We start from the raw sequence: 24,173 nt of genomic DNA, 5'->3' as shown, positions 1-24,173 counted from the left end.
TTAGCCCAGAAACCCAATTTGCTTTATAGCCAGGTGGAAACATTTTACACTGTAACCAAATTCTGTGAAGTGTTTTCCCATGCCTCATCTTATTTGATCTTCACAGAAGTCCTGGAATATGTAGATAGGAGACTTGGTAGAATCCTATTTTCTTTTCATTAGCCAGAAAACAGAGATTTAGAAAGCTTAGAAACTGACCTGACTGAAAAGAAGGAAGAAATGGTGGGCTTTGAAAATGATTTTCAGATTTTCTCACTGCACAGAATACAGTCAAACACTGCTGCAGTTAAATATTTTACCCTTTGTTCTCCCTGCCTGATCTACAATAATAATCTGCTTTGCGTTTATATTTACTGCTGTGTTGCTGATAATTACCTGAAAGAGAAGTTGGGGTACTTCACTGGGCTGGAAAAAATTTAGCTATATCAGAAAGCAGGTATAATTAAGAAAGTTTATTCTATAGCTATAAAAGGCTAAGTTGACTCATGCATGTGAGATACATATAAAGCTCTTGTTGGCGCCAATCGCATACGTGTGTTTTAATCTGTCATTGTCCTTCGTGAATTTGGTTGACACTTCTATTAAAGAGAAGGAGTGAATAGCGATATTACAATATTTCTTCTAATTTCCTTTCCAATATGCACAAATCTGTGCACAGACACTAAAAATATAAAAATGGATTTGTCTTTTCTGCAGTGAGCATGCATTTTATTTCTTGTTAAAGAAATGAAGGAAAACATAACAAGGCCCTTGAGCCCTGCTGGCCATGCTCTGCCACTTAGATGGCCTCTCCAGTGAGACGGCACGTCTTTATTGACCAGTGTTCTCAATACGTTGATCCATTTCAGACTCAGAGTGGTATTGGTCAGTCAGGAAGTATAGAGAATCTAATTTATGCCCTTTTGATTCTAAACATTTTGTGGATTCAGAGAAACAAGAGGGAGCCTTTGATTTTAAGGTCCTTATAGTCTAAGTAGACAAGGTCGAGATTTTATGTTTTATTCGTTACCCCAACGGCCAGTACCACCATTGCCATGTACAAAGCATGCTTTCTGCAGAAGGCCTCTGCTACTGCCTCTCTGTTCCTTGTCGAATTATCTGTCCTGCAAGACAGTTGCAGTTATCCCTTCTGTATCGAGCAGAAATCCTTGCAGAAGGTGGTGGAGTTGGGATTTGAACCCTTAGGCACTGTGGCGTCCCTCTCATTCTTCTGACGCATTTCCTGCTTGAACCTTACCACATCCAGCTGCCTGTGGTATGGCGCAGCCCTAGGATTGAGGCAGTTGAAAGAAATCCTTCTCCCGGGCGTTTGAAATTCCAGAGCATCTTCTTATGGGCAGGCTGTACAGTGATTTCCAAGGTGGGTTTAGATTCCCATGAACCCAGGGCTTACAGATGACAATTTCTGCCTCTGATGTGGGTAGCTCTGCTGCTTTAGGAATGAATTGCAAAAGTCGCCCATGCTTGTTGTTTGGAACAAAATGATCCCAAGGTTTAGAATGAAAGCAGTGCTTGTTATCTGCTGCTCTCCACACCCAGGTTACCAAGGCCAACAGCTGGGGGTGCCCTTTGTCCTTGCTCAGACCTCTAGATACACATCTGGATTGTGTCCTCCTCCTTCCCTCCTTCCCGTACTGCCCCCCCCCCCCCCAAAAAAAAAAATAGAACCACATCACACACATTTCTGGTAGTAATTTCAATCTCGAACCTGAGCACATCTGCAGTTTGGAATGAGCAGTTTTACAAGCAGCATTTGGAACTGTCCATGCCACCTTGCCCCATTGTGAGTAAACTGCCCTCCCTAGGCTCAGAGGTCTGCTCAGAAAGCACTTTCCACAGAGCCTCTGCTAGGCTGGCCACAGGAGCAGGAGAAACGTGCCTGCGAAGGGAGTTATGACAGCTTTGGTTTTATGCAGCAGCCCTTCCCAGCTGTCCGTGTGTGTGTGTGTGTGTGTGTGTGTGTGTGACATATTTAGCTGATCTCTTGGAAGAGAGAAACGGATAAAAACAGGTAAATGCTTTTCCCTGGAAGAACGGGAGGAGACGGAAACTTCTAATGAAGAGGCTTTCTGATTTGAAAAAGAAGGTGGACCGTCACTTTGCATTTGTCTTTTAAAAATGATATATTTGAAGCTTGGAGTGAGAATAAGTAGTTTATATTCTCCTTGTGTAATCCTTACAAGAAGGCCTATCACCACCATTTTATAGATGAGGAAACTGAGGGTCAGAGAAGTAAAGTAATGTGCTAAGTTCTCACTCCTGTTAGTGACAGAGCCAGGGTTTGACCCAAGGATGCCTTGTGTCTCGGCCACACTTTTCATACCTGCATCCTCGTCAGTTATTAAAAACGGTCCCCTCTCGATCCTGGGTTCCTGGTTCTGTTTTTTGTTTTTTTTTAAAAAAAAATATATTGATTTTTCACAGAGAGGAAGAGAGAAGGGATAGAGAGTTAGAAACATCGATGAGAGAAAATCATCAATCAGCTGCCTCTTGCACATCCCCTAACTGGGTATGTGCCCGCAACGAACATCCATGTTCTTGATAGGAATCGAACCTGGGACCTTTCAGTCCGCAGGCCAACGCTCTATCCACTGAGTCAAACCGGTTTCAGCCCTGGTTCTGTTCTTGAGGAATGCAAGTGAGTCTGTAACTGTGGATAGGTTGGTGACTATCACCTGTTAGGACATCCTTCCGGTAACGTTTTCTTAGCTTGGCTACCACATGGCCCTTCTGGTAAAACCCAGAGAACTGTCTCCCTGTGAGATGGGTGGGTTTATATCCAGTGTTTAAAGAATTTGGTTTTCACTTTCTGGAGCGTTTGACATTTATGATGCTCTTATACTGTGCGTAGGCAACCCAAGCTGTAAGGGTCTGTGTGAGTGTGTGTGTGTGTGTGTGTGTGTGTGTTCGATGCATGTAGGGAAGTGCCATTCCTTTGGGGTCTTCACTTGTGCTTCTGGCAGCCTGTCATAAGTGGACATCGGGACTACATTGGAGAGTGGGCTTCAGACGGAAGGAAGGCAGTGTGGTGAGTTGGGAAGAGTGTGGCATTTTGAGGTCAGGCATACTGGGGCTAGTATTACTGGGTCCAAAATTTACAGTGTTAAAAAAATAGTCCAAACCTCTATTTTCTGCTCCCTGCAGTGGCGACATGGAGCCTTAAATAACATGGTCTGAATCCTAAAGCTCAGTGAGCAGTAGTTTGCTTGCCTCTTCATTGCTGCCCAGAGATGTGTGGTGTTGGAGAGTAAGACGTGGGCAGGGAGCTGCCTCCCCTTTTCCATGCCACAGTCTCTTGTGCGTTCTATCCACCTTATTCCCCAAGTATGATGGCCTGGCTTCTCCTGAGAACTCTAGGTTGAATGAAGGTGTCTCAGTGTTGGGGGACTCCCTTCCCCAAGGTCGAAGTTAGCTGAGGAGCAGCCAGAGTTCATCTGTTGCCCCTTCCCTACAAAGCCATACATGCTCAGTGCTAAGTCACAGGTGACACCAAGTGGGCAGGTGGCATGGTGTTCCATCCTAGGGCTCTTTGGAGTGAGGGCTGTCATTATTATCGTTTTGTGACAGGAGGAAACTCAGCTTCCAAAGGTTGGTGATCTCACCTAGTCCTGTGATTCCTCTCCTCTGGAGCTATTGACTTCTGGTTCCATACATCCAGTCCTAACTTCTGGTTCCATACATCCAGTCCTAACTTCCACTCACAGGCTCCAGCATTTGTGCTCTTTCTCAGATCACTGATGGTTGTACCAAACAAAACTTGTCTGAAAGCCATACTCCTCGTGGTCATCACCTCTTCTCCACCATACCTGGTCCTTCCCCAGGCTGCCCAGCCCGTGGAATGATAGCTCCATCCTTCCAGGTTCCTGAAGCCAAGAATCTTGGTGTTACCCAGATCCCTGTAAAACCTCTGGCTTTCTCTTCTTGCCTTCTTTCACTCCTTCTCACACCATTGCTGTCACCAGGATGCAGGCCAGCACCATCGCCTCTGGCCTGGACACTGCTATAGGGGCCTGACCAGCAGGGTATGAGGAATCCTCTGGGAAGCAATGCCAAGACAAAGGGAGGCAGGAGCTGTATTGGGGGTAGTGTCTGTGAGAGATGAAGGAGACATGTGGCTGTGGGCAGGGAAAGCTTCAGACTTTGTTGCAGATCCAACAGTTTTGCTCACCTGGCCCAGTGGAGAGATCTGGGCAAAGAGTGCCCATCAGCGGGGTCCCACATTGGGCAGAAATACCTTTCTGTGCTCAGGCATTGGCAAGGACGGCCCAGGAGGGCCCTGGACCTGGAGGTTGCCAACTACCTGCACTGTCTGTACAGAATGGCAAGTCCTTCCTTGCAGGGAGGCCTGAGCTGTGTGCCTCCCCTCCTAACCCCTGTACCTTCTCTCCCGGGCCTCCTACTTTCCCTTTCATATAGCTGGTAGAATGATCTTTAAGAAAATATGTCTGATCAGACTCTTCCAGGGGCTTCCTGTTTTGCTCAGAATAAAATACCATAGTCTGAAAACCCATGCCATTTTCTCTTAGGTCTCATTTCTTGTCCATCTCTCTCATCTGTTATCCTTTAGCCACACTGGCCTCCTTGCTGTTCCGGGAATACATTAGGCCTGTGCGTACCTCAGGGCTTGGCGCTTGCATTTCCCAGGAATGCTCTCTTCCAGGGCTTCGCATGGCTCACGTCCCCACTTCATTCTGGTCCCTGCTCAGATGGTATCTCTCTAGTGCGGCCTTTCCTTGCGTTTTATTTAATTAGTATTCTTCTGCCATCATTTTCTCATGCTTTCACCTTCCCTGAGCACTTCTCACAGCCTGACAGGATGAGTAGTTAGTTCTTTATTTTGAATTCCCCTACTTGAGTGTAAGCTTCATACTGGCATTCACTTTTTCCACCCCTGTCTCTAGCATCTAGTGCCTGGCATGTGATGAATCTTCAGCAGTAAGGTGTTGAGGCAGTAAATGAGAGACTTTTCAAGTCTCTGCCCTGGTGAGTGGTGGGCAGACTTTGGCCTGGTATCTGTCTGAGAGCAGAGCGCTCACTGTCTTGTTTGCCATGCCCATAGAAAACAAGGGCTGCTGTTATTGTGGAGACAGGGCCCTTGGCTGGAACAGCTATGGGTGCCTGCTGTCCTGTAGGGTCCCTAGTCATCTCACCAGGGGGAGCCTTTCTCCTCTGGAACCTGAAACTGCCCTAGATTTCCCACCACACCGAGCCTGGCCTGCTGTCACAGGACCATTAGGATATTCAAGGGAACTGTCTCTGAATTAAAAATGGTTCTTTATTCTCTTTCACCATTAGCACCTCCCACTGTGTGCATCTGGGGTCATGCTAAGCTTGTTCAAATGGAAAGCAAAACAGTAACCTTATCACACTGTTTGCCATGCTGCTCTCCATGGTATTTGAAGTTTTGTTTAAAAGAATTTAGGCAGAAAACTCCATGTGTTCTCTGTGCCTTGCTAGTGAGACCCGCATAGTGTCTACTTATTTCAGATGACTTATCGCAAACACCTCCAAACTGTAATGGCGGCTGCAAGGAGCTGAATAACTGTGTCATGTTCTCTGCATTTCAGTGACCTGCTCATGGTGCTGACAAACCCAGAGAACATGAGAAATGGTTCTGATTTAAAGTCAGTGTTTGTGCTGCTGCCAACCCAGTTTTAGTGTCTATTTGGATTTAAAAAGAGAAAGCTTATTGTTTCTGCCAGATTTTTCCATTTGGAATCTAACTTCTGTAATTATGCCATCTTGGAAACATAGGAGAAGATAGCTGATTAGTCAGAGTGTTTGCAAGTTAACCAAGTGCAGATTTTCCAGCGAGTTATGTGGATGTTAACCAGATGGGTTGGGTCAATGGAGCATCCTGTGTCAGACAGGTAAGATGGACATATTCACCTTGGGTAAAGCCTATGATGGCCAGGCTGAGTTCAGCAGGCCAGATTCCTTGTGATGGAAACTTGGAGGCACGTTAAGGTTCCATTGGAGAAGGTTCCTCCTGGGTCAGCGGACACTGATGCCTACAAGACAGCAGTTCACCAACAAAACAGGCAGTGTTCATAACAATGCTCCAGTGAGCTGGTGCAGTTGAAGATGCTTTGTAAACTCTGAAGTGCTATATAAGCTGAAGCAATGTCTGAGATACTAGCAGGGGAAGGTTGACTGGCTAATTTTTAAGAGATCTGCTATAAATTCCTGACTGTCCAGGTCTGTCCCCAGTTGTGAGGTTAAAAATCTGATCTATATATCTACCTCCTTCCGTGCAGAAGATCATGGATTTCTCTTACATGTACCCACTGAAGCCTGGGGCCTGAGGGCAGAGGCCAGTGGCTTGATTTCCAAAGACATGTGCAGACATCCCGCATGGCCGTCTCTTTCTGCCCAGCAGACCTGTGGTGGAGGAAGGAAGCCCGGGTCAGGCAGGATCAGAAGGTCTGGTGGGCAGCATACTGGTCTGTGCTGTGTGTTACACACCAGTTACTCCTTCGATGGGCCTTAGCACCAGGTTCTGCTCACCGACTGCATCCAGCTTCATGGTGGGGCGCTCTGAAGGGCACTGCTGTTATCTTAATGAACTTTGTAAATCTCATTTCTTTGTGCCGCCTCCTCTCAAATTCTGTTTTCTACTTGATGCCAAATTTAGTTAGCTCATTAAAAATCAAACCTTTGTATATAACTTATTGTAAAAGACTTGTTGCTTCTAGCCATCACCCTTTCCCATTTCCTACTCCCACAAGCAACTGCTATAAACTCTTTTTTGGTTCTGTTTTGTTAATCCTCACCTGAGGATATTTTTTCCATTGTTTTTTTTAGAGAGTGGAAGGAGCTGGGGAAAAGAAAACAAAACATCTATGTGATAGAGACACATACTGATTGATTGCCTTCCACATGGGCCCCCACTTGGGTCTGGGATCGAACCAGCAACCCAGGTACATTCCCTTGACTAGAAATCGAGCCCACCACCCTTCAGTGTGTGGGCTGAAACTCAGTATGCTCACACTGAGTCACACCGCCAGGGCACTGCTTTAAACCTTTCAACCAATTCTTTTGGTAGTTACTTTGATATCTCTGAATAACATGTCTGTGGCCACTTGTTGATTTCTCCACTGTAGGTGCTGTTTATCGATTTCTCTCTGTGGAAGATGACGATTAGCTTTCTTTGATCTTTCCGCCCCCACAAAACACATACACACACATCCTCCGGCACAGACATATAATCTTTTCGGTTCAATCCCTGGTCCATGATTACATTATTATGACTCTGAAAATGCCATCCAGCTGAGCTGTGAGGTACATAATCATTATTTTTGCACAGCTTTTTATTGCTTTTGAGTTAATACTTATCATTTTACTTTAACTTGGTTGATGTTCTATGTACTTAAAACTAATTCATCTCCAAATGCTCTCTTAGTTATGTAGATTTCCTCAGTATGCTCACACTGAGGCGGCTGTCACACCTGGAGTCCTCTGGTCTCTGTGGCTGGAAGCCTGGCCCCTCTGTAATTCTGCTCCCCCCACTTCACCGCTGCCATTGCCACAGGGGCTGCTGCTCCTCCCCCGCTGTATTCAGATACAATTCATATACCATGCAAGTACCCATTTGGGGGCTTTGGTATATTCACAAGATTGTGTAGCCATCATCACTCTCAAATTTCAAAACATTTTAACACCCCCCCCCAAAAAAAATGATTGCTAATGAGCTATGGTGCTCATTAGCAATCATTCCCCATCCCTTCTTCCCGTCCCGTCCCTGGAAGCCAATATTTTTTTTTTCTCTTTTTAAACATTTTGTATAAATGGGATCATGAAATAGGAGCTTTTTTTTATTTGGCTTCTTTCACTTAGCATGATGTTTTTAAGGTTCATTTGTGCTGTAGCATGTATTAATACTTCATTCTTTTTCATGGCTGAATAGCATTCCATCATGTGGCTAGCCCCTATTTTCTATATCCATCAGTCACCTGTGATGGCTGTATATGTTGTTTTTACTTTTTGGCAGTTATGAATGATTTTCTCACTCATGTTAGTGTTGGGTCCCCAGTTTCTTGGGATCTCAGATTTCCTGTATCTAGATTTCTTCTCTTTTCAAGTTTTTGAGAGGTTGTGTATCTGCAAGTGGGTTGACCTGCTTCTCACGTGGTATGGCGTGGGCATCCTCCTAGCTCAGAAAGTCTTCCCTGGAGAATGGCAACGTGTCACTCATTGCTTTTCAGCCCACGCCTGCTGTTCAGAAACCCTGTGCCATTTCTCCTTTCTCTCCGCTGCATAATTCCGCTTTCACGCTGGGCTCTGTGCCCTCTCTTTGTCCAGGCTGAGACTTCACCGAGAGGCATGAGAGCGCTGTGTGTCCTTCTGCTGGCCGCCCTCAGAGCTCCCCCAGCTCAGCTCTCCTGTCTCCTGGTTCCGGGGCTTTTCTGGAATTATATCTTTGTTTTCGTCCTCTCTGTGTTATGTCCTCCCCACCCCCACTTTTTATTAACTCTTCTCATGTGGTAACTCTTCATTTCATTTCTTCTTTTCCGTTTTGTACCCTTTGGCTGTATTTTCTGGACATTTTCTTACCTCCCCGTCTTTATGTCTAGTGTTCCTTTTGGCTATCACAGTTTTGCTCTCCGGAAGAGCTTTTTCGCTCTCTATTTTTTTTTCTCCTTTTAAAATAAGTGTCTATTATTGTTTCTCAGCTACACCATCTCCTCTCTCTCCGGGAATATTACCGATAGCTTGCTCTTGAAGTGTGCTTCTCCCTAAATTGTGTCTTTCTCCGGTGAGTTATTTTTCTCTGTCTGGTTATTCTTGTCTTTCCACCTTAGGCGCTCGTCTCAAGTGGAAGGTGATTCTGGCTGTCTGTCAGAGGCAGGTGTGGGGACTGAAACACTGATTTAGAATCTTTCATCATTTCCTGGGGGGTGATCTGGCTCTGCTCTTTCACAGGAGAGGAACCCGCCCCCCAATTGGTCTCCTCAGATCTTTCCCCTCCAGTTAGTTAGATTTACAGGAAAATACTTTCTCTTCCTTTACTTACAAGTATAGGTTGGCTGCCAGCTATTCTGGGAATGGGAGGCTGGGTAAGGGGGGGGAGAAAGTTGTAGAATCTTGAAATCTGTGTGTTTCATTTATATCCCTGTTTCCATAAGCTACCTTTGCCTTTAACTGGGTCCAAACCTATGGTTTTACCTTTCCTGGAGCGGGAACCCTTAGTCTCCGGTTACATTCCTTTGAGCCCATGCTCCTTCCCGCTCCCAGAAGAGCCTGGTGCTAGCGATCGCTCCGCCTTTTTCGAGTTTTTCTGTTTTTATCAGAGGGTGTTTGGTGTTGCCCACTCCCAGCTAAGGACATTTTCTCCGTTCCATCAGGTTACTCTCACAGGTTATCTACTTGCTTCTTAGCTTCTAAAATTCGATAGTCTTGTTTCCTCTCTCATTCTCTTTCTCCTTAAGGCCTTTAGAAAGGACTTTTAAATTGGTATTTTAGTGGGATTCTGAGAAGATGTGAATGTAAGTTAGTGTGTCAGTCTGGCAACTTGACCTGGAAGTCCTTTTCAGTTTTTTAAAGCACCTATTTCAGGCCTCAGGTTGTGGTTTGGTCACTCCCTATGGTAGGGGTGGAGCTGTAGTCACCACCCGGTGGGAACAACTTAGGACTTCATCCTTGTGTGCTCCCTACTGCCACTCAGGGACTTGCCGCCTCTGTGGGCTCTAACCAGCTGAGGTCCGGGGGAGGCTTAGCCAGGGGCTGGGGCGGAGCCACTGGGCAGTTCAGGCTCAGTGACCCCCATTGTTTTTTTTTGTTTGTTTGTTTTAATATATATTTTATTGATTTTTTACAGAGAGGAAGAGAGAGGGATAGAGAGTTAGAAACATCAATGAGAGAGAAACATCGATCAGCTGCCTCTTGCACACTCCCTACTGGGAATGTGCCCACAACCAAGGTACATGCCCTTGACCGGAATTGAACCCAGGACCTTTCAGTCCGCAGGCCGACGCTCTATCCACTGAGCCAAACCGGTTTCGGCAGTGACCCCCATTGTTGTTCAGCCTTTGCCCACTTTCACTGTCTCACTCCCTTGGTGCCACTGCCTTTTACCCATCCCCTTGTCTCTCAGATCCCGGTCACTGCAGGGCTGGCCTTAGATCTCCTTTTGCCTCACAGCCACCTCATCACACTGTGTTGGGCTCCCGAGGGCTTCACTCACAGACACCCGGAAGCTGGATCTGCACAGTCATTGCTGGTTTCCGACTTGGACTGGTCCACGTTCTTACTGCCTCCACTGCATCTTTTGTTCTACTTTTATTGCAGTTATCTGGCTCATTCCCAGCTTTCATTTATTTACTCTTCTCTATAGAGTAAACATATATGGGTACTTACCTAAAAGTAGAAATACCTTTTGGTGTCAGCTGTTTTATTTTAATGGAAGTTTTTCTTTTAATTTTTAAATTTTACACAGTAAAGCCCTCCGGGTTGATCCAGGCTGTTCAGTTGGCTGTTTAGAGAGCACGGAGCATGCTGTGCTCAAGAGCATTTACTGAATTACTTTGTTTTGACTTAGTCTGTGCCCAAGTCAAATCCTCCCTTGAATCCTTTGTCTCCCCTGCTTTCAATGTCCAACCTCTGCAAAGGCCTAATTTTAGTCTCTATTGTATCTTACTAATGCCGCATAGTATTTTCTTCTTACCCCTCCATCTGTCCTCTGTCTAGTCATCGCACGCATCAAAATATTTACTGAGAACGTACCACCCCCTACATTACCTTAAGACAGACTCAAGTTTCGCCTCTCCGTCATTCAGTCTTCCTGAAACATTGTTCTGTAAACATCGCTGCACATGCATAGCCTTCAGTGCCTATTCATTAAAGCCACAGCTTCTTAACCTGACCTCCATGTCCTTTCCTCTTCTCTCAACCTCACCCGCCAGTACCCTGCCGGCTCCTGTGCTCACCTGGGAGCCAGTCCCTCTAAGACAGTGGTTAGCAAACTCATTACTCAACAGAGCCAAATATCAACAGTACAATGATTGAAATTTCTTTTGTGAGCCAAATTTTTTAAATGTAAACTTCTAATGCCACTTCCTTAAAATAGACTCCCTCAGGCCATGGTATTTTGTGGAAGAGCCACTCTCAAGAGGCCAAAGAGCGGCATGTGGCTCGTGAGCCGCAGTTTGCCCACCATGGCTCTAAGATGTCTATGCATTGCCATTGTGCACTGGGGTTAGAGTTTTTCCAGAAGCTGCTTTGCTTTCATTCTAAGTACAGTTTATCAGTGCCAGCTCTTATTTGTTCCACATGCACTCTGACCCCCACTGCCAGTTCACTTGGCTGTAGGCAGGCACAGCCTCAGTGGAAAACTTGTTATTGGAAAAAAAGACATTTGACTAATGTAAAGAATTTAGGTATAGGCTTTTCCGTCTTCCAGCCCCTGGGATATGCATCTGTTTCTAGGACAATTCTTCCATTTTTAAATATGTGTTATCATTCACTTTATTACACTGTTCCATTGGGTGGAAATGTTGTAATGTTGAAGTAACTAGTAATTGTGATTCTTTTTCCCTCTTAAAAAGAGATTTCTCCCTGGAGAAGGTACTTGGAAAACATATATATATACACACACACACACACACACACACATGTGTGTGTGTGTGTGTGTGTGTGTGTGTGTGTGTATGCATATATATGTGTGTGCAATATATATATATATATATCTCCATCCATCCATATCCCCCGGAAGAATAATGTTTGATTACTGTTAAAATATTTATTGAATGTCTTTCTTTCCCCAAAGTGGTACCCAACCTTTGGAATGTCGATGGAGAAGTCACTGTTGCCGAGCAGAGGCCGGGAGAAGTTGCTGAGGATCTAGCAAGCTCCTATGAAAGGAAGCTCATCGAGGTAAGGCTTGGAGTCTGTGCCTTTATTGCTGATGCTGACTGCCGTGGGACTTCCCAGGCATAGGCGCAGCCTGCTACACATATGTTAGCAGAACAGTCACAGCACTGCACTTGGTAAAGGCAGGTAAGAGCTGGTTCTTTGAAACATATTATTTACTTGAAAATGTGGGTACTTTTGGCCAGGAAATAAGAGAGAAGACATAAATATGTAATGTTAAAAATAAGAAAATATATCTACCCTGAGTTTGGAGAAGATTAAAAACAGGAGAGAATGTCACATATAACTTTGGGCTGATAAATGTGAAAATATGGACTATTTTATTTTCTAGGATAACATTTCTAAGATAACAAAATTTATTGACGATGAGGCAAATTGCTGAAGGGTACCAAAAAACTGGTGTAAGAAAGTTATAAAAGTAATTAAACAACTGTTTCCCTGGAAGGTAGCAAGCCTGGGTGGTTTTATGGTGGTTTCTAGGAAGCCCTCTAAGTCTGCCAAAAAGCCCTTTGCTGTTTATATTTCTTTAAGGCGTAATCTATAGGTCTATAAACATATCTCTGTATCTTGGTTCAAGTGTGCTTTACTTTGATATAAAAATCCTACAAAGATAGTCTAAGAAACAATACTACAGACTCACCTCATTTGTACACAAATGCATAAAAATTCTAGAAAGATATTACCCAATCAAATTCAGTCACACATTAAAGGAACAATCCATATGAAAGTAGGATTTATATAGGATTTCAAGGATGGCTTAGTATGTTAGGAAATTCATCAGGTCGGCTCATTTGATAGGTCAAAAGAAAAAAAAGCAGATATTGATCTTGATGGGTGCTGAAAAGCCATTTGATAATATTGATTGTTGATATCTGATAAAAATATTCTTTATAAATGAAGATTAAAGGTACTTCTTTGATATGATAAAGTTGTTTATTTTTAAAAATCAGAGACCATTAATTATCCCCATATTCAGTGGGAAAGCTGGGAGGCTAGTTTCTGATTACATAACTGGTATATGAAATATACAGAGGTGTGTGTATATATGGTGGTCACGTGGTTGTGTTTATTACAAGTCACTTATTTTTGCATGTGTACATACATCTGAGAATATAGTCGTATCTTCCAGTTACTGTCAGATCCACTTGCATGTGGCTCCTGTTAGCTGCCAGAGAGTGAAATGCTCAATTCCACTGCAGAAGGAGCAGTGGGTGGGTGTAGAGCAAGCATGTCAAACTCAGAGACTAACACAGGCCAAACAAATGAGGCATGTGGCCCGTGGGCCTCAAGTTTGACATTCTTGGTGTAGAGATTTCTGTGTTTCTGTGACTTTCTAATGCCAGGAGCAGTAGAGTTGATGATTATCATTAATGAGCTGAGATGTTGAGGCTGAAGCACAGCTGTTCCTTTAGTGGAATATACTATTCTAGATTGATTTTTCTTTATTTTGGTTGCAAAGTGTGGTTCTGTCAGTGATCTTTCACGTATGAATATTAGCATTTCATTGCAACAAGACTTTTGTGGGACCCTCTCTGTTAGTATTAATTGAGCTCTTTATAGTGTTTTGTGTGATGCTTGTCTTGTCATTCTATTAATGAGTTGGCTTTTGCCAAAAAAGGGTTGTAAATACGTGTTGGAGTGGAATGATGAAAGAGTGTGGGAGAGAAGTTGATGTAATTTTCTTTCCATTTCAGAAGAAGAAACATCTCAATGTAAATAGCATGACTATTTGAAGTACCACAACCTTTTAATTACTCTTTTGTGATTCATCCCAATCAAAAGGCAGTTCCTGAACATTCTTTTCTAGGTGTCTCTCAAAGCATTAAAACCACCTTACTCGCTTGGCCAGCATGGCTCAGTGGTTAAGTGTTGACCTAGGAGGTTACAGTTCTATTCTTGGTCAGGACATATGCTTGATCCCCAGTGTGGTGCTTGTAGGAGGTGGCCAATCAATGATTCTCTCTCATTGTTCCCCTCTCCCTCTCCCTCCAAAATCAATAAAAAATATATTTAAAAAAGCTTACCTCACCCATTTGCACACAAGCCCTGAACACTACACATTCATGCTCAGTGACCAGGCGTCTCGCATCCGGTCAGCTCAGAGCCCAAAGTCAACATGAAGCCATTGTTTGTTAGCTGGTGTGTGTGTGTGTGTGTGTGTGTGTGTGTCAGGAGCCAAGGACTGGAGGTAGAAAGATTGTTCTTGATACCCTGTGATGGTTAACTTTTGGAAACAAGTGGCAGGTAGGTTAATATGGCAGGGGAGAAACGTTAGTATAAACACACTAATTATAAACCAGCTACTGTAGTGCCAGTGGCCAGCTGTGGGGTGCACACTTTTATTTCCAGGCACCATGCACCATGCTAAGGCTTTTACAGAGATTGACTGCTGCAGTCGTCAGCAGCTTCCTGAGAGGAAGATACTGCTCACAGATAGCGTTTTGGGAAGTTAAGTAACTTGCCCCAGAGTTTCCAGCTGGTCAGAAGCAGAGCTGGATTCAAATCAGCCAGGCCATCCAGCACCGGAGCCCAGACTCATAACCCTGTTCTGCTCCGGAAGTGAGCTCATTGAGGAACCGAAAGATAGACTGGACAGCAGAGAAGGCTCATCACCATTAAGAAAATGGAAGGAGCCGAAACCAGTTTGGCTCAGTGGATAGAGCGTCAGTCTGTGGACTGAAAGGTCCCAGGTTCGATTCCGGTCAAGGGCATGTATATTGGTTGCGGGCACATCCCCGGTAGGGGGTGTGCAGGAGGCAGCTGGTTGATGTTTCTCTCTCATCGACATTTCTAGCTCTCTATCCCTCTCTTTTCCTCTCTGTGGAAAATCAATAAAATATATTAAAAAAAAAAAAAGAAAAAAAAAGAGAGAAAATGGGAGGAGCCGAGGGGAAAGCCAGCCCTTGACAACAGCTTTGAAATGGGCCCCTTATACCCTTAGTTATTACAGAAGAAGGGAATGGAGATGTCTCATATGATTGGAATTACCTGCTTCTGAAGCAGATTGTGGTAGAACACTAGCTGGGAGCTCATTGGGGACTGGGAGCATTATCTTTTTAATTGCATATTCATTGACTGACACAGCTCCTGCATATGGTGGGAGCCCCATAAATATTGAAGGGAGTGGCAGTTGATTGAATGGATTCAGCTGTTCAGAGTAATGGTTGAAGAGTGACAGGTCTGACTCTGGAACCCCAGATTGAAAGAGTTGTGCTATGGCCTTACCAGGGCTCGGAGCATCCTAGTGGGAGGGACAGGTATCTAATAGGAGGAAACATGGTTCTTTAGAGGAGGCAGACCTTTCCTGGCTCTCAGTGTTAGGGGAAAGTTTAGTTTGCAGAGGCTGGAGATGACATTGAGTAACAGACAGACGGATGCTACCAGCTCATTTAGCGCGTAGTTATTTAGTGCCTTCCAGGTGCCCAGCCTTTAGCTTCCTTTCTCCACCTGCAGTGGCTTTCTATCCTGGGAGATGGTTCTGGGGTATGAGCCACAAAATGTGTGAGGTCATAGGAGATGCCCCTCAAATGGCATTTACCTCCATAGGTGGAGTTCTTTCTTTGACTGCAAAGGCATTGATGGTTCATCTATGAATAGCGTTCGCTCTTTGTTACCCAAGTCTGGTTCTGGGTTATAAGGATGAACCACACACCATACCTGTCTTCAGGGAGCTCCCAGCTCTCAGGGGTTAAGTAGATGTGTCTGCCATGATCCTCAGGAAGCAGGGTGAGGTGCAGACACCTCCTTGGGTCCTAGCGCCATGTCTGTAACAGCAGTTCTGCAGAGTAGTGCACTTAGCTGGAGCTTCTAGAATGTTCCTCCCTTTTTCTTTGGGATTGTTAGTAATGATACTTGGAATTTCCTTTGTAAAGTTCTCCTCCCTCTTGTAGCTCTAGACATCAGAGAAAATGGATTTGTTGTTACCGTGAGTTTTGAAGATAAAAGTTATTGGGCACTTCAGGATAGAACTGTTCTAAGATTTTCTTTACCTTTTGAAGCACAGTTCCTTTGCTTTAGACTCATCTCCAGAGATTTTCTATTCTTTCCTAGCAGTAGTGGTCAAGAAGAATGTAAAATGTAGGCAGCCTTTTGCCTGCCATCCTGCATCTCTTTGCTGCCACCTTCTGCAGCTGGGTGGCTTAGAGGGCACACGATACCCTGCATCAGGCAGACCAAGCTCAGTTCATCACTAACTGCCTCGTGTTCCTGGGCAGGCCACGTGACCTCTCTATGCCTCAGTTTCCCCACCAGTAAAAGGTAGCCAATAGTACAAACTCGTAGGGTGGCTGTGAGAATTAAGTAGAGAGCATCTGGCTCAGTACTTGTGGTAGACAGCAGGTGCCTCGTACCTTCCTGCCTCCCTTCAGATCTCCTTGGGAGGAAGGCCTTCCCCACTTTGCTTGCTCTCTTGGTGAAGGAGTGAATCTGAGTCCCCTGCCCTCCTTTGGCCCAGGGCTGACCGTGTGGCCTGTGCCGGGGACTTCTATAAGAAAAGCAGAAATGCGTGGGAGGCTCCTGGGCTCAGCCGGTTCCTGTGCTGAACCTGCCGGAGCTGCTCAGGATGCAGTCCTTCTCTGTGCCCGATGCTCCCACTTTCCTGACTGGCACAGCGATTCCTGTTTAGCTTAGGAGAGAAGTGTGTGTGTTACCTCCAAAGCCCCTGGCTCATCTGTGGCTTGTACATGCGTGTGATCGGTAGATGTCATTTCCCTCAGTCCCTTTCCACCCTTGCTTACCAGGGCTGCTTTGTCCTGCCTTCTTCATTGCCATCCCCCCATGCCACCCTCCCGCCCCCCTCCATCCTGCTTTGCCCCTGCTGTGTGCTCACCTTGGGCCTCTCTTCATGCAGCCAGTCCATCCTCTGAAGACAGATCTTGACTTTCTCCCAGGTGGTGGGACTCAGCTAATTTGTTGATTGATTTTTCAAATTTTAGATACTTATCATTTACCCTGTGAGTGTATTTAGTCCCTGAATTTTTGCTCAGGGGTGACATAAATGGTATATTAGCAATGTTTATTCTCATTATGATGGCAGAGTTACTATTAATGGAAAAGTAAGCTTCAGCATCAAGCTCATAAAAAATACATTCATAATCACACTGTAGATAACGCAATGTGATCATCATTTTAATAAAATGTGAAAGTTTTAAAGCAGCCGGGGCCTTGGGAGCAGTTACACTGCCAGCACTTGCTTTGTAATTGGCACCAGTGGGTTCCAACACTCTTGATGCATCTGAGAGTCATTTTTGTGCAAAAGGAGATGGGCTTTAAATAAAATACCAGATTCAGGATGAAGGCTCTGAGCTGAGAACAAATTGAACTTATACTCAAAAGTAAGATGTGAGCTTGTTTTTATTTGTTCCTTTAATCGCATCACGCTGAGTGATTGAAGCCAGGCTCTGACCTTGTGTCAGGGGAGAAAGGTCTTCTCGCTGGGCAAACAGCGTCTACACGCTTGCTAGGATGAGTGAAACTGGTGAGGAGTTCTCTTTTCTAGAGGGCTAGTTGTAATTCTCACTGAATCATGAGTAACAAACAAGGCTAACCCTCCAAGTAATTCTTAGACTCTTTTTATTATGGAAAAGTAAAAAATGTGGAAAAATAGAGGAGTGATAGATGTGGCTTCCAGAACCCCATATTGAAAGTGAATTGTACCACCACGGCTCAGAGCATCCTGCTGGGAGGGATTAGACTTCTGATAGGAGGAAACGGGCGCTTTAGAGGAGGGAAACGTTATGATGTGCATTAAACTCAAGGGCCAATGATAAGGGCCCTAAAGTTTGAAAAGCCAATCAACAGCTAGCTGAGTCCTTCCTGCCACCTGGGAGGAAGTCACGATCTGTCGCAAAGGAGGACTGGCAGTATTAAAGCACAGGCCCAAGGAGAACACACAGCAGGGGTAGAGCAAGACATGGGGCAGAATAAGAAGGCAGGACCAGTGAGCCTCCACCGGCCCATGTCTGGGCCAGTCTTGCTTCATCTTGGTCCTGGCCCGCTGCTCAGTCTCTCGTGGTATTTTGAAACAAATCCAAGATTTCACATTGTTCCATTTCTAAATATTTCAGGATATCTCTGTAAAAAGTAAGAGCTCTTTGAAAACAAAACAGAACAAAAAAACACCCCACATTAAATATCATTAAAAAGCTTTTCAAGGAGGCCCATTCCTGTTCCAGTGAATCTCAGATAGAATGTCAGTGAGGGTCACCTTCTTTCAGGGGCCCCTGCTCACCGCTCGTCGTCTTCACCGCTCTAGCCTTAGCATCTAATTCATGAAAGGTGAACGGGCCCAGGTTTTGTGGTTGGTTTTTTGTTTTTGTTTTTGCCTCTCAGTTCTGCTCTTTGCTGGACTTCATACATCGACTCAACCATATCCACACTGGCCTTTGGAAGTTTGGCTAAAAGGAGGTGTGACCACAGCCTGCAGGCCTCCCCCAGCGTGGAGGGTGCCAGGCCTCCTGTGGACCCTTGTTCAGAGATGAACTAGTTCCCTAATGACAGCTTCCCATGGAGAAGAGCAGGCTGTCTCACAGGGGACTCCATCAGTGTTTTAAGAAACATTTATATTAGGCATACCTCAAATATATGTACCATAGACAGAGGAATATGATGAGCTTCCGTGTAATCCTCTCCCAACCGCAGCAGCTGTCGACTCAGGGCTGGGCTTACTCCGTCCATGCATCCTCCTACCTTCCCAGCTTCTTACAGCATTTTGAAAGCATTGATTTTATCCCCAGATATTTTGGAATATCTCTCTAATAATGTCTAAGAACCCCATTTTCTAAAAAGAAAAAGCCTTAAAATATCAGTATCATACCTAAAAATTAGCATTAATTCCTTAATATCATCAAACATCTGGTGAGTGTTTGAATTTCCACTTCAAACAAGTGTTTGAATATGTTTCTAAATGGGGGTCTATCTGCATGTTGTGATTGGTCAACTGACCTCCCAAGTCTCTTAATTTTTAATCTCCCATTAAAGTCTCCAGGTTCTCCCATTAAAATGTCCTTTGCTCCCTTTCTTCTTTACTGTAATCCATTAGTTGAAGAAACTGGGTTGCCGGTTCTAGAGAATTTCCCACCAGTGTTTTTTGCGGGTCTGCTTTGTGCTTGGTACACTGTGACCCACTAGGCTTTTGGTGACGTCTATTTAAAAACAAGCAACCATCAGACACTGACGATGGTGATGATGAAGGTAGTTAGTGTAAGTTGAGGGCTTACTCTGTTTCTAGGTCCTGCACTAATTGTGTTACATGGGCTTGTCTAATGTAACATCGCTGCATCCTTTCGGATGTTAAGTCACCTGCCCAGGGTCACAGGGCTCGCATGGGGAACCAGGATGGCACCTGGCTGGCCGGACTGGCTCTGGAGTCAGCACTCTATGGTTCTTCCTGGCTGGCTGGAAGCAGGAGTCAGGCCTTTCTGGCTGGCTTTAACTTTCAACTCTAGGCGGAACCAGGACAGTGAAAGCAGTGAAACGCTATGAGCTTGTCAAATCCAAGGGAATTATCACGGGGATAATAGAAATAAATTCTAGCCGACAAACCTGGTACCAGGCATAAACCATTTTGATGTAAACACACCTGAGTGCTTGCTTAGTGGCAGGCCTGTGCCCATGGGATGCCCCCACTCTGTTCCTGTGTGCTCAGGTGACCCACCCGGTGCAGCAGAGGAGAAGGTGCCACCAGTGGCAGCTGTCCCTTATCCCCGGGCAGGCCTGTCGTTCCTCTGTCCACTCAGCCTTTCATGGCCATTGCACGAGGCAGGGCAGGCACAGCTGCCGGTGAGCCCTGCTCCTGTGAGGGACCTGTTAACGTTTGCCCCTGCCCACCTTCTGATTTGTATTGTGAGCCTGGGGCCTCTTGTTTTCCAGGTCACGGTGGGCTGCACTCTTTGTTGATGGAGCTGTTTGCTCAGTGTCACCAGCCCTTGTTTTGTTCTGCCTCTCTTTCTATTTCAGCCTCGTTTCCAGTTGTGTGTCTGAGCTGGGAGTCAGAACCAGCAGATGGCCTTCCTGAAAGAGACCCTGGGAAAAGGGCCCAGGCCATGTTTAAGGCGATACATAAAAACCTTTGTAATTATGGTGGCTGGTTCTCAGTGTCTCAGACTCACACTATTTGGGGCCTGTTTTATATTTGTTGTTCTCCTAAAGGCAGGAAGTGGCTTCTTGAAGCTAGCTCTGGGCCTGCAGAAGGAGTTTCCCGATCTTGATGGGAGTGGGTACGGGAGCCTGTTCTCGCGAGGTTAGAGGCTCAGCATTCAGGATGCGGCAGGTGGAGGGACAGGGTGCCGTGTGCCACATGAGCCCACCCCACCAGGCACGTCTAGCAGGTGTCACTAGAAATGCGGGTCAGGGAGGCAGGTTGACAAAGGCCCAGTCAACTTGGGCCATTTTCCTGCTCAACATTCTCGAGAGGCTCACCTTGCCCTTGGGTTCATTCAAACATCACACATTTTTATATGTTAACACCAGACCCTGTATGCTCTGGCTCTTGCCTTCTCAGTCATACTTCCCAGCACAGGCAGAGCCGCACACGTCTCACTCATCCCCGGAGACAGCACAGGTGTTTCTACCCGGAACCCTGTCCTTTGTCCTCCTCCCTCCCCTCCCCATGTTCCCTGCAGGTTTGCCTTTTATTAGCAACATCCGTTCGCCATTCCCGTTAGAGCCTTTCTTCTTTCAGGTGCCTCGGTCAGCATTTCCTTTCCTGCAGTGGTACAGTTGGAAAGGTCCTTCGTTCCTCTGCCCTTCCTCTCTGAGTGTCCCTGACAGGCACCCGTGGGCGGCCACACCTCCCACCCCCTCACTCTCGGCCATCTGACAGCGCTTCCCTCTCAGTTCTGACCTGCTCACGAAGACACGGCTTTGCAGGTCAAGCCAGCGCTGCCGGGAGACTTCTGTTTCCGGCACAGCCTCTGCAGCTCGGTCCTGAGGGACAGCCCTGGGGACCTCCAGTGGGAATGCTTAGTGGCAGCTCGCTGGCTGTAATTGGGAAACACCTCGTGAAGAGCATTGCCTGAGGGTGCGCTGTCATCTCAGAAATGGCCCTTGATATGTGATAGTCAGGCTTGGGATTTTGCTTCTCTTAGCTCAGTAGTTGGCAAACCTCAGCTCGAGAGACACATGCGGCTCTTTGGCCCCTTGCGTGTGGCTCTTCCACAAAATACCATGAGCTGGGTGAGTATTTTGAAGAAGTGGCATTAGAAGAAGTTTAAGTTTAAAAAATTTGGCTCTCAAAAAAAATTTCAATCATTGTACTGTTGATATTTGGCTCTGTTGACTAATGAGTTTGCCGACCACTGTGTTATTTGTTTTATCTAAAGGGGCCACACCTTCCATCGCCTGCCTGTTCTCCTGCATTGAGAGGCTGGCACAAAGCACAGTGCTCTGCTGATAGGCTTGCAAAAGCCAGAGGTGCTCTGACCTGGTCCAAGCTCGTGTAAGAATCACGCTAATATCCACCCGAGCATCTTTTTTGAGTGGAATAAGTTGAAATTTTCCCCACAGTGTCTCACCTAGAAACAAATGAATGAATTATGAAATACAAATTATGCAGCTGATACCATCTAATAAGCACTTACTGAGTGCCACAACCCAGACTTGGGCATACCGTGCATTCTCTCACTTAATCCTCACAGCAGCAGGCTGGGAGCCTGGAGCTCAGAAACACTGGGCAGGATACATCCCAACCACCCATGGGGAAGCGGGAGAGTGCTGTTGGCCGGCTCTGACGCAGCCGTGGCTGGGGTCCTGCACCTTGCTGTACAGACAGTGCCTTCGTTTGCAAAGGTGTCACCGAGATTTGATGGCTCTCCTTGGAGGTTAAGCTCACCACTTCTGTTTCCTGACACACTGTGTGACTCTCGCTGTGGAATACTTTTCTAGTGCTTGAAATAGAGGAGAGATTGGGCTTGGAGCAGCACTGAGGTTTTGTCGTGTCTCCTGGCTTATTACAGTACAAATTAATCAAATGAATTACGTAGCTCAGCGAATAACTTGTTTTGGTCCAACAGCTCTGTAAAAAGAAGTTGAACATTTTTATTAATCCCCTCTGAAGGCATGTTTGAGTGGATAAAAAAATAAAAAGCAAGAAGAATCCTTTTTAATAATTAATTTGGAGCCATTCCGTTCTTTTGGGCAGGTATCTCTCAGTAATGTTAACCTCCTTGTCAGGCTGGCTAGCTTGGTTTTGTTCGGCCGTACCCTGGGCCAGGCGTTTCTCTGAGCCCTCGATTGATCTTCCTTGTTCCTTATAGTCATTCGATGTGGTGGTACCTCTCTCAGCCCTGTTGTGTAGGGACACTGAGGCACGGTGAGGGGGTGATGTTTAGGGTCACGTAAATAATTGGTAGCAGAGCTGGGTGGGAAACTCCAGACCTGACCTCATAGCCACTCTCTGTGGAAAGAACCTTAAATTTAAACTACAGGAGAGGGCGGGTATGAGGGAGGGTACGAGGGCTTCAGTCTCGGCCTGAGGTGTGTGCCCTGGCCCCATGACCTAGCCTTTGCAAGCCTCAGTTGTCCTTAGCTGTAGCCTGGGAATAGTCATTTCAGGTGTCATTCAGGCTGAATGCATTGCTTCCTGCCACAGTCTCTCCTCCTTGGCGGTGTGCGGGCTCTGGAGAAGGGCTCTCTTGTCTTATTTACCCACTGGGGACAGACATGTGCCTCCTGAGCTAAACAGCCTGGAGCCCCACCAGGCAGGGTGTAGCTACAAGACTGGTCTCCTCGTGGGCCTTGGCCTCTGATGGGCTGAGAGTGGCCTGTTGGGCTCAGTCAGGGAGAGGGGGTCATTCTGATTTCTGAAGGCACCTCTTCCCCCTGAGGCCAGGGAAGTCCAGATCCCACCCTCTGTGCAGGGTCTGGACAGCTTCGGGTTCATGCCACGCAGTACCACCGCGAAAGTGTCATCTCTGCTCCCCCGCCTCTGCCACCCCACTTGGTCCTGGCTCCCTGCCCTGATCCTCATCTAAGGGGTGAGGACACACCTCCTCATGGGGGGATTCAGTCCCGTTCTGTCACTGCCCGGCCCAGCCTTCTCCTCACCTCCCTCCTGGCTTGTCTGAGGGCAGCTTGTTCGCCGCCAGAACTGCTCTGGGCTCTGGGTCCTCGAATCCAGGCCCAGTGCAGGCAGGGCCCAGAGGAGAAAAGTCTCTCCATTCTCACCTCCTTGGTTCTTCACCTCTGCCTGTCCTGGGGTCGACTTTACCAGAATGACCCATGGGCTCTCTTTAGTGAGGACCCCGTCCAGACGGTGAGGTCCACCTTCTCATGAGGAGGAATCCACTGTTACCGTCTGCGGTTTTCAGCTCCGTCACAGGGTAGTTCGGAGAGGCAGCCAGAGTCCCTGGCCTTCCTCCTCTTCCACCAGCCTGAGAAGTTTAGTTCGCCAAGTTGCCCACAGCTTTCGTAGTTTTATTTCTCAGAAAACAACTCTGTCTCACAGCTCCTTTGTGACTAATTTCCCCAGCAGCAGCCTGCTTTTCCCGGAGCTTCCGTTGGCGAAGGTAAGTTCTACCTCTGGAACAGGAAGCGAGGAGCCGAAAGCGCTCTGCTCCTTCCTGTGACTCACAGGCTCTGTATTCAGTACCCAGACCCAGCTCTGCCAGGCAAACTGTCAGCCTCTTTCTTCACAGTAACAAGTACCTTTTAAAAGTTTATTTTGCCAAAACCGATTTGGCTCAGTGGTAGAGCATCGGTCTGCAGACTGAAAGGTCCCAGGTTTGATTCCGGTCAAGGGCATGTACCTTGGTTGCGGGCACATCCCCAGTAGGGGGTGTGCAAGAGGCAGCTGGTCGATGTTTCTCTCTCATCGATGTTTCTAGCTCTTTATCCCTCTCTCCTCCTCTCTGTAAAAAATCAATAAAATATATTTTAAAAAAATAAAAAAAATAAAAGTTTATTTTCTCCTTCACGGAACTTAAAATGCCCGATTCACCTATTTTTCTAGGTCATGCAGGCAACTCTGCGGCCTGCTTGGGGCAAATAATGATATTTCTGTAGCAAAGGAGATTGAAATTGGGTTCTGTTGATTCTCCCTCCCGGCTCCCATAAGACACCTTTAGGTGGTTGAAAAGAAAGATCTGTCGCCCATCTTTAACAATGTAAAGGTTGGGCACGGAGAGCAATGTTACAAAAACCTGAAAACTTCTTTCTACAAAGACCAACTTCTGTGCGCCAGCGCTGTCATTTCCAAGTGCTGGGATTGCTGCTTCTGAAAATGAGCCTTTTAAGCTCAGGCCTTCTCCCCTCAACGAAATGTGTTCTGTGGTAACAACCCAATTCAAGCTATGTTGTACGTAGAAATT

At 46.1% G+C, this 24,173-nt stretch overlaps 1 protein-coding gene across 3 annotated transcripts in view; it reads left to right on the top strand.

Annotated features, from left to right (window-relative positions):
* Positions 1 to 24,173, top strand: part of SNX29 (sorting nexin 29) — a gene marked incomplete at its 3' end in the record, with an annotated part of 419,909 nt that overhangs the window by 212,776 nt on the left and 182,960 nt on the right. For all 3 annotated transcript variants that reach the window (XM_084881120.1, XM_084881121.1, XM_084881122.1), the window contains one exon: positions 11,765 to 11,871. In XM_084881120.1, coding sequence (XP_084737246.1) covers positions 11,765 to 11,871 — 107 coding nt within the window. The remainder of the gene's footprint in view (positions 1 to 11,764; positions 11,872 to 24,173) is intronic.

Source organism: Pipistrellus hanaki (genome assembly GCF_964339955.1).
Source record: "Pipistrellus hanaki genome assembly, chromosome: 4".
Taxonomy (NCBI): Eukaryota; Metazoa; Chordata; class Mammalia; order Chiroptera; family Vespertilionidae; genus Pipistrellus; species Pipistrellus hanaki.
This window is presented reverse-complemented; position numbering and strand designations above follow the sequence as displayed.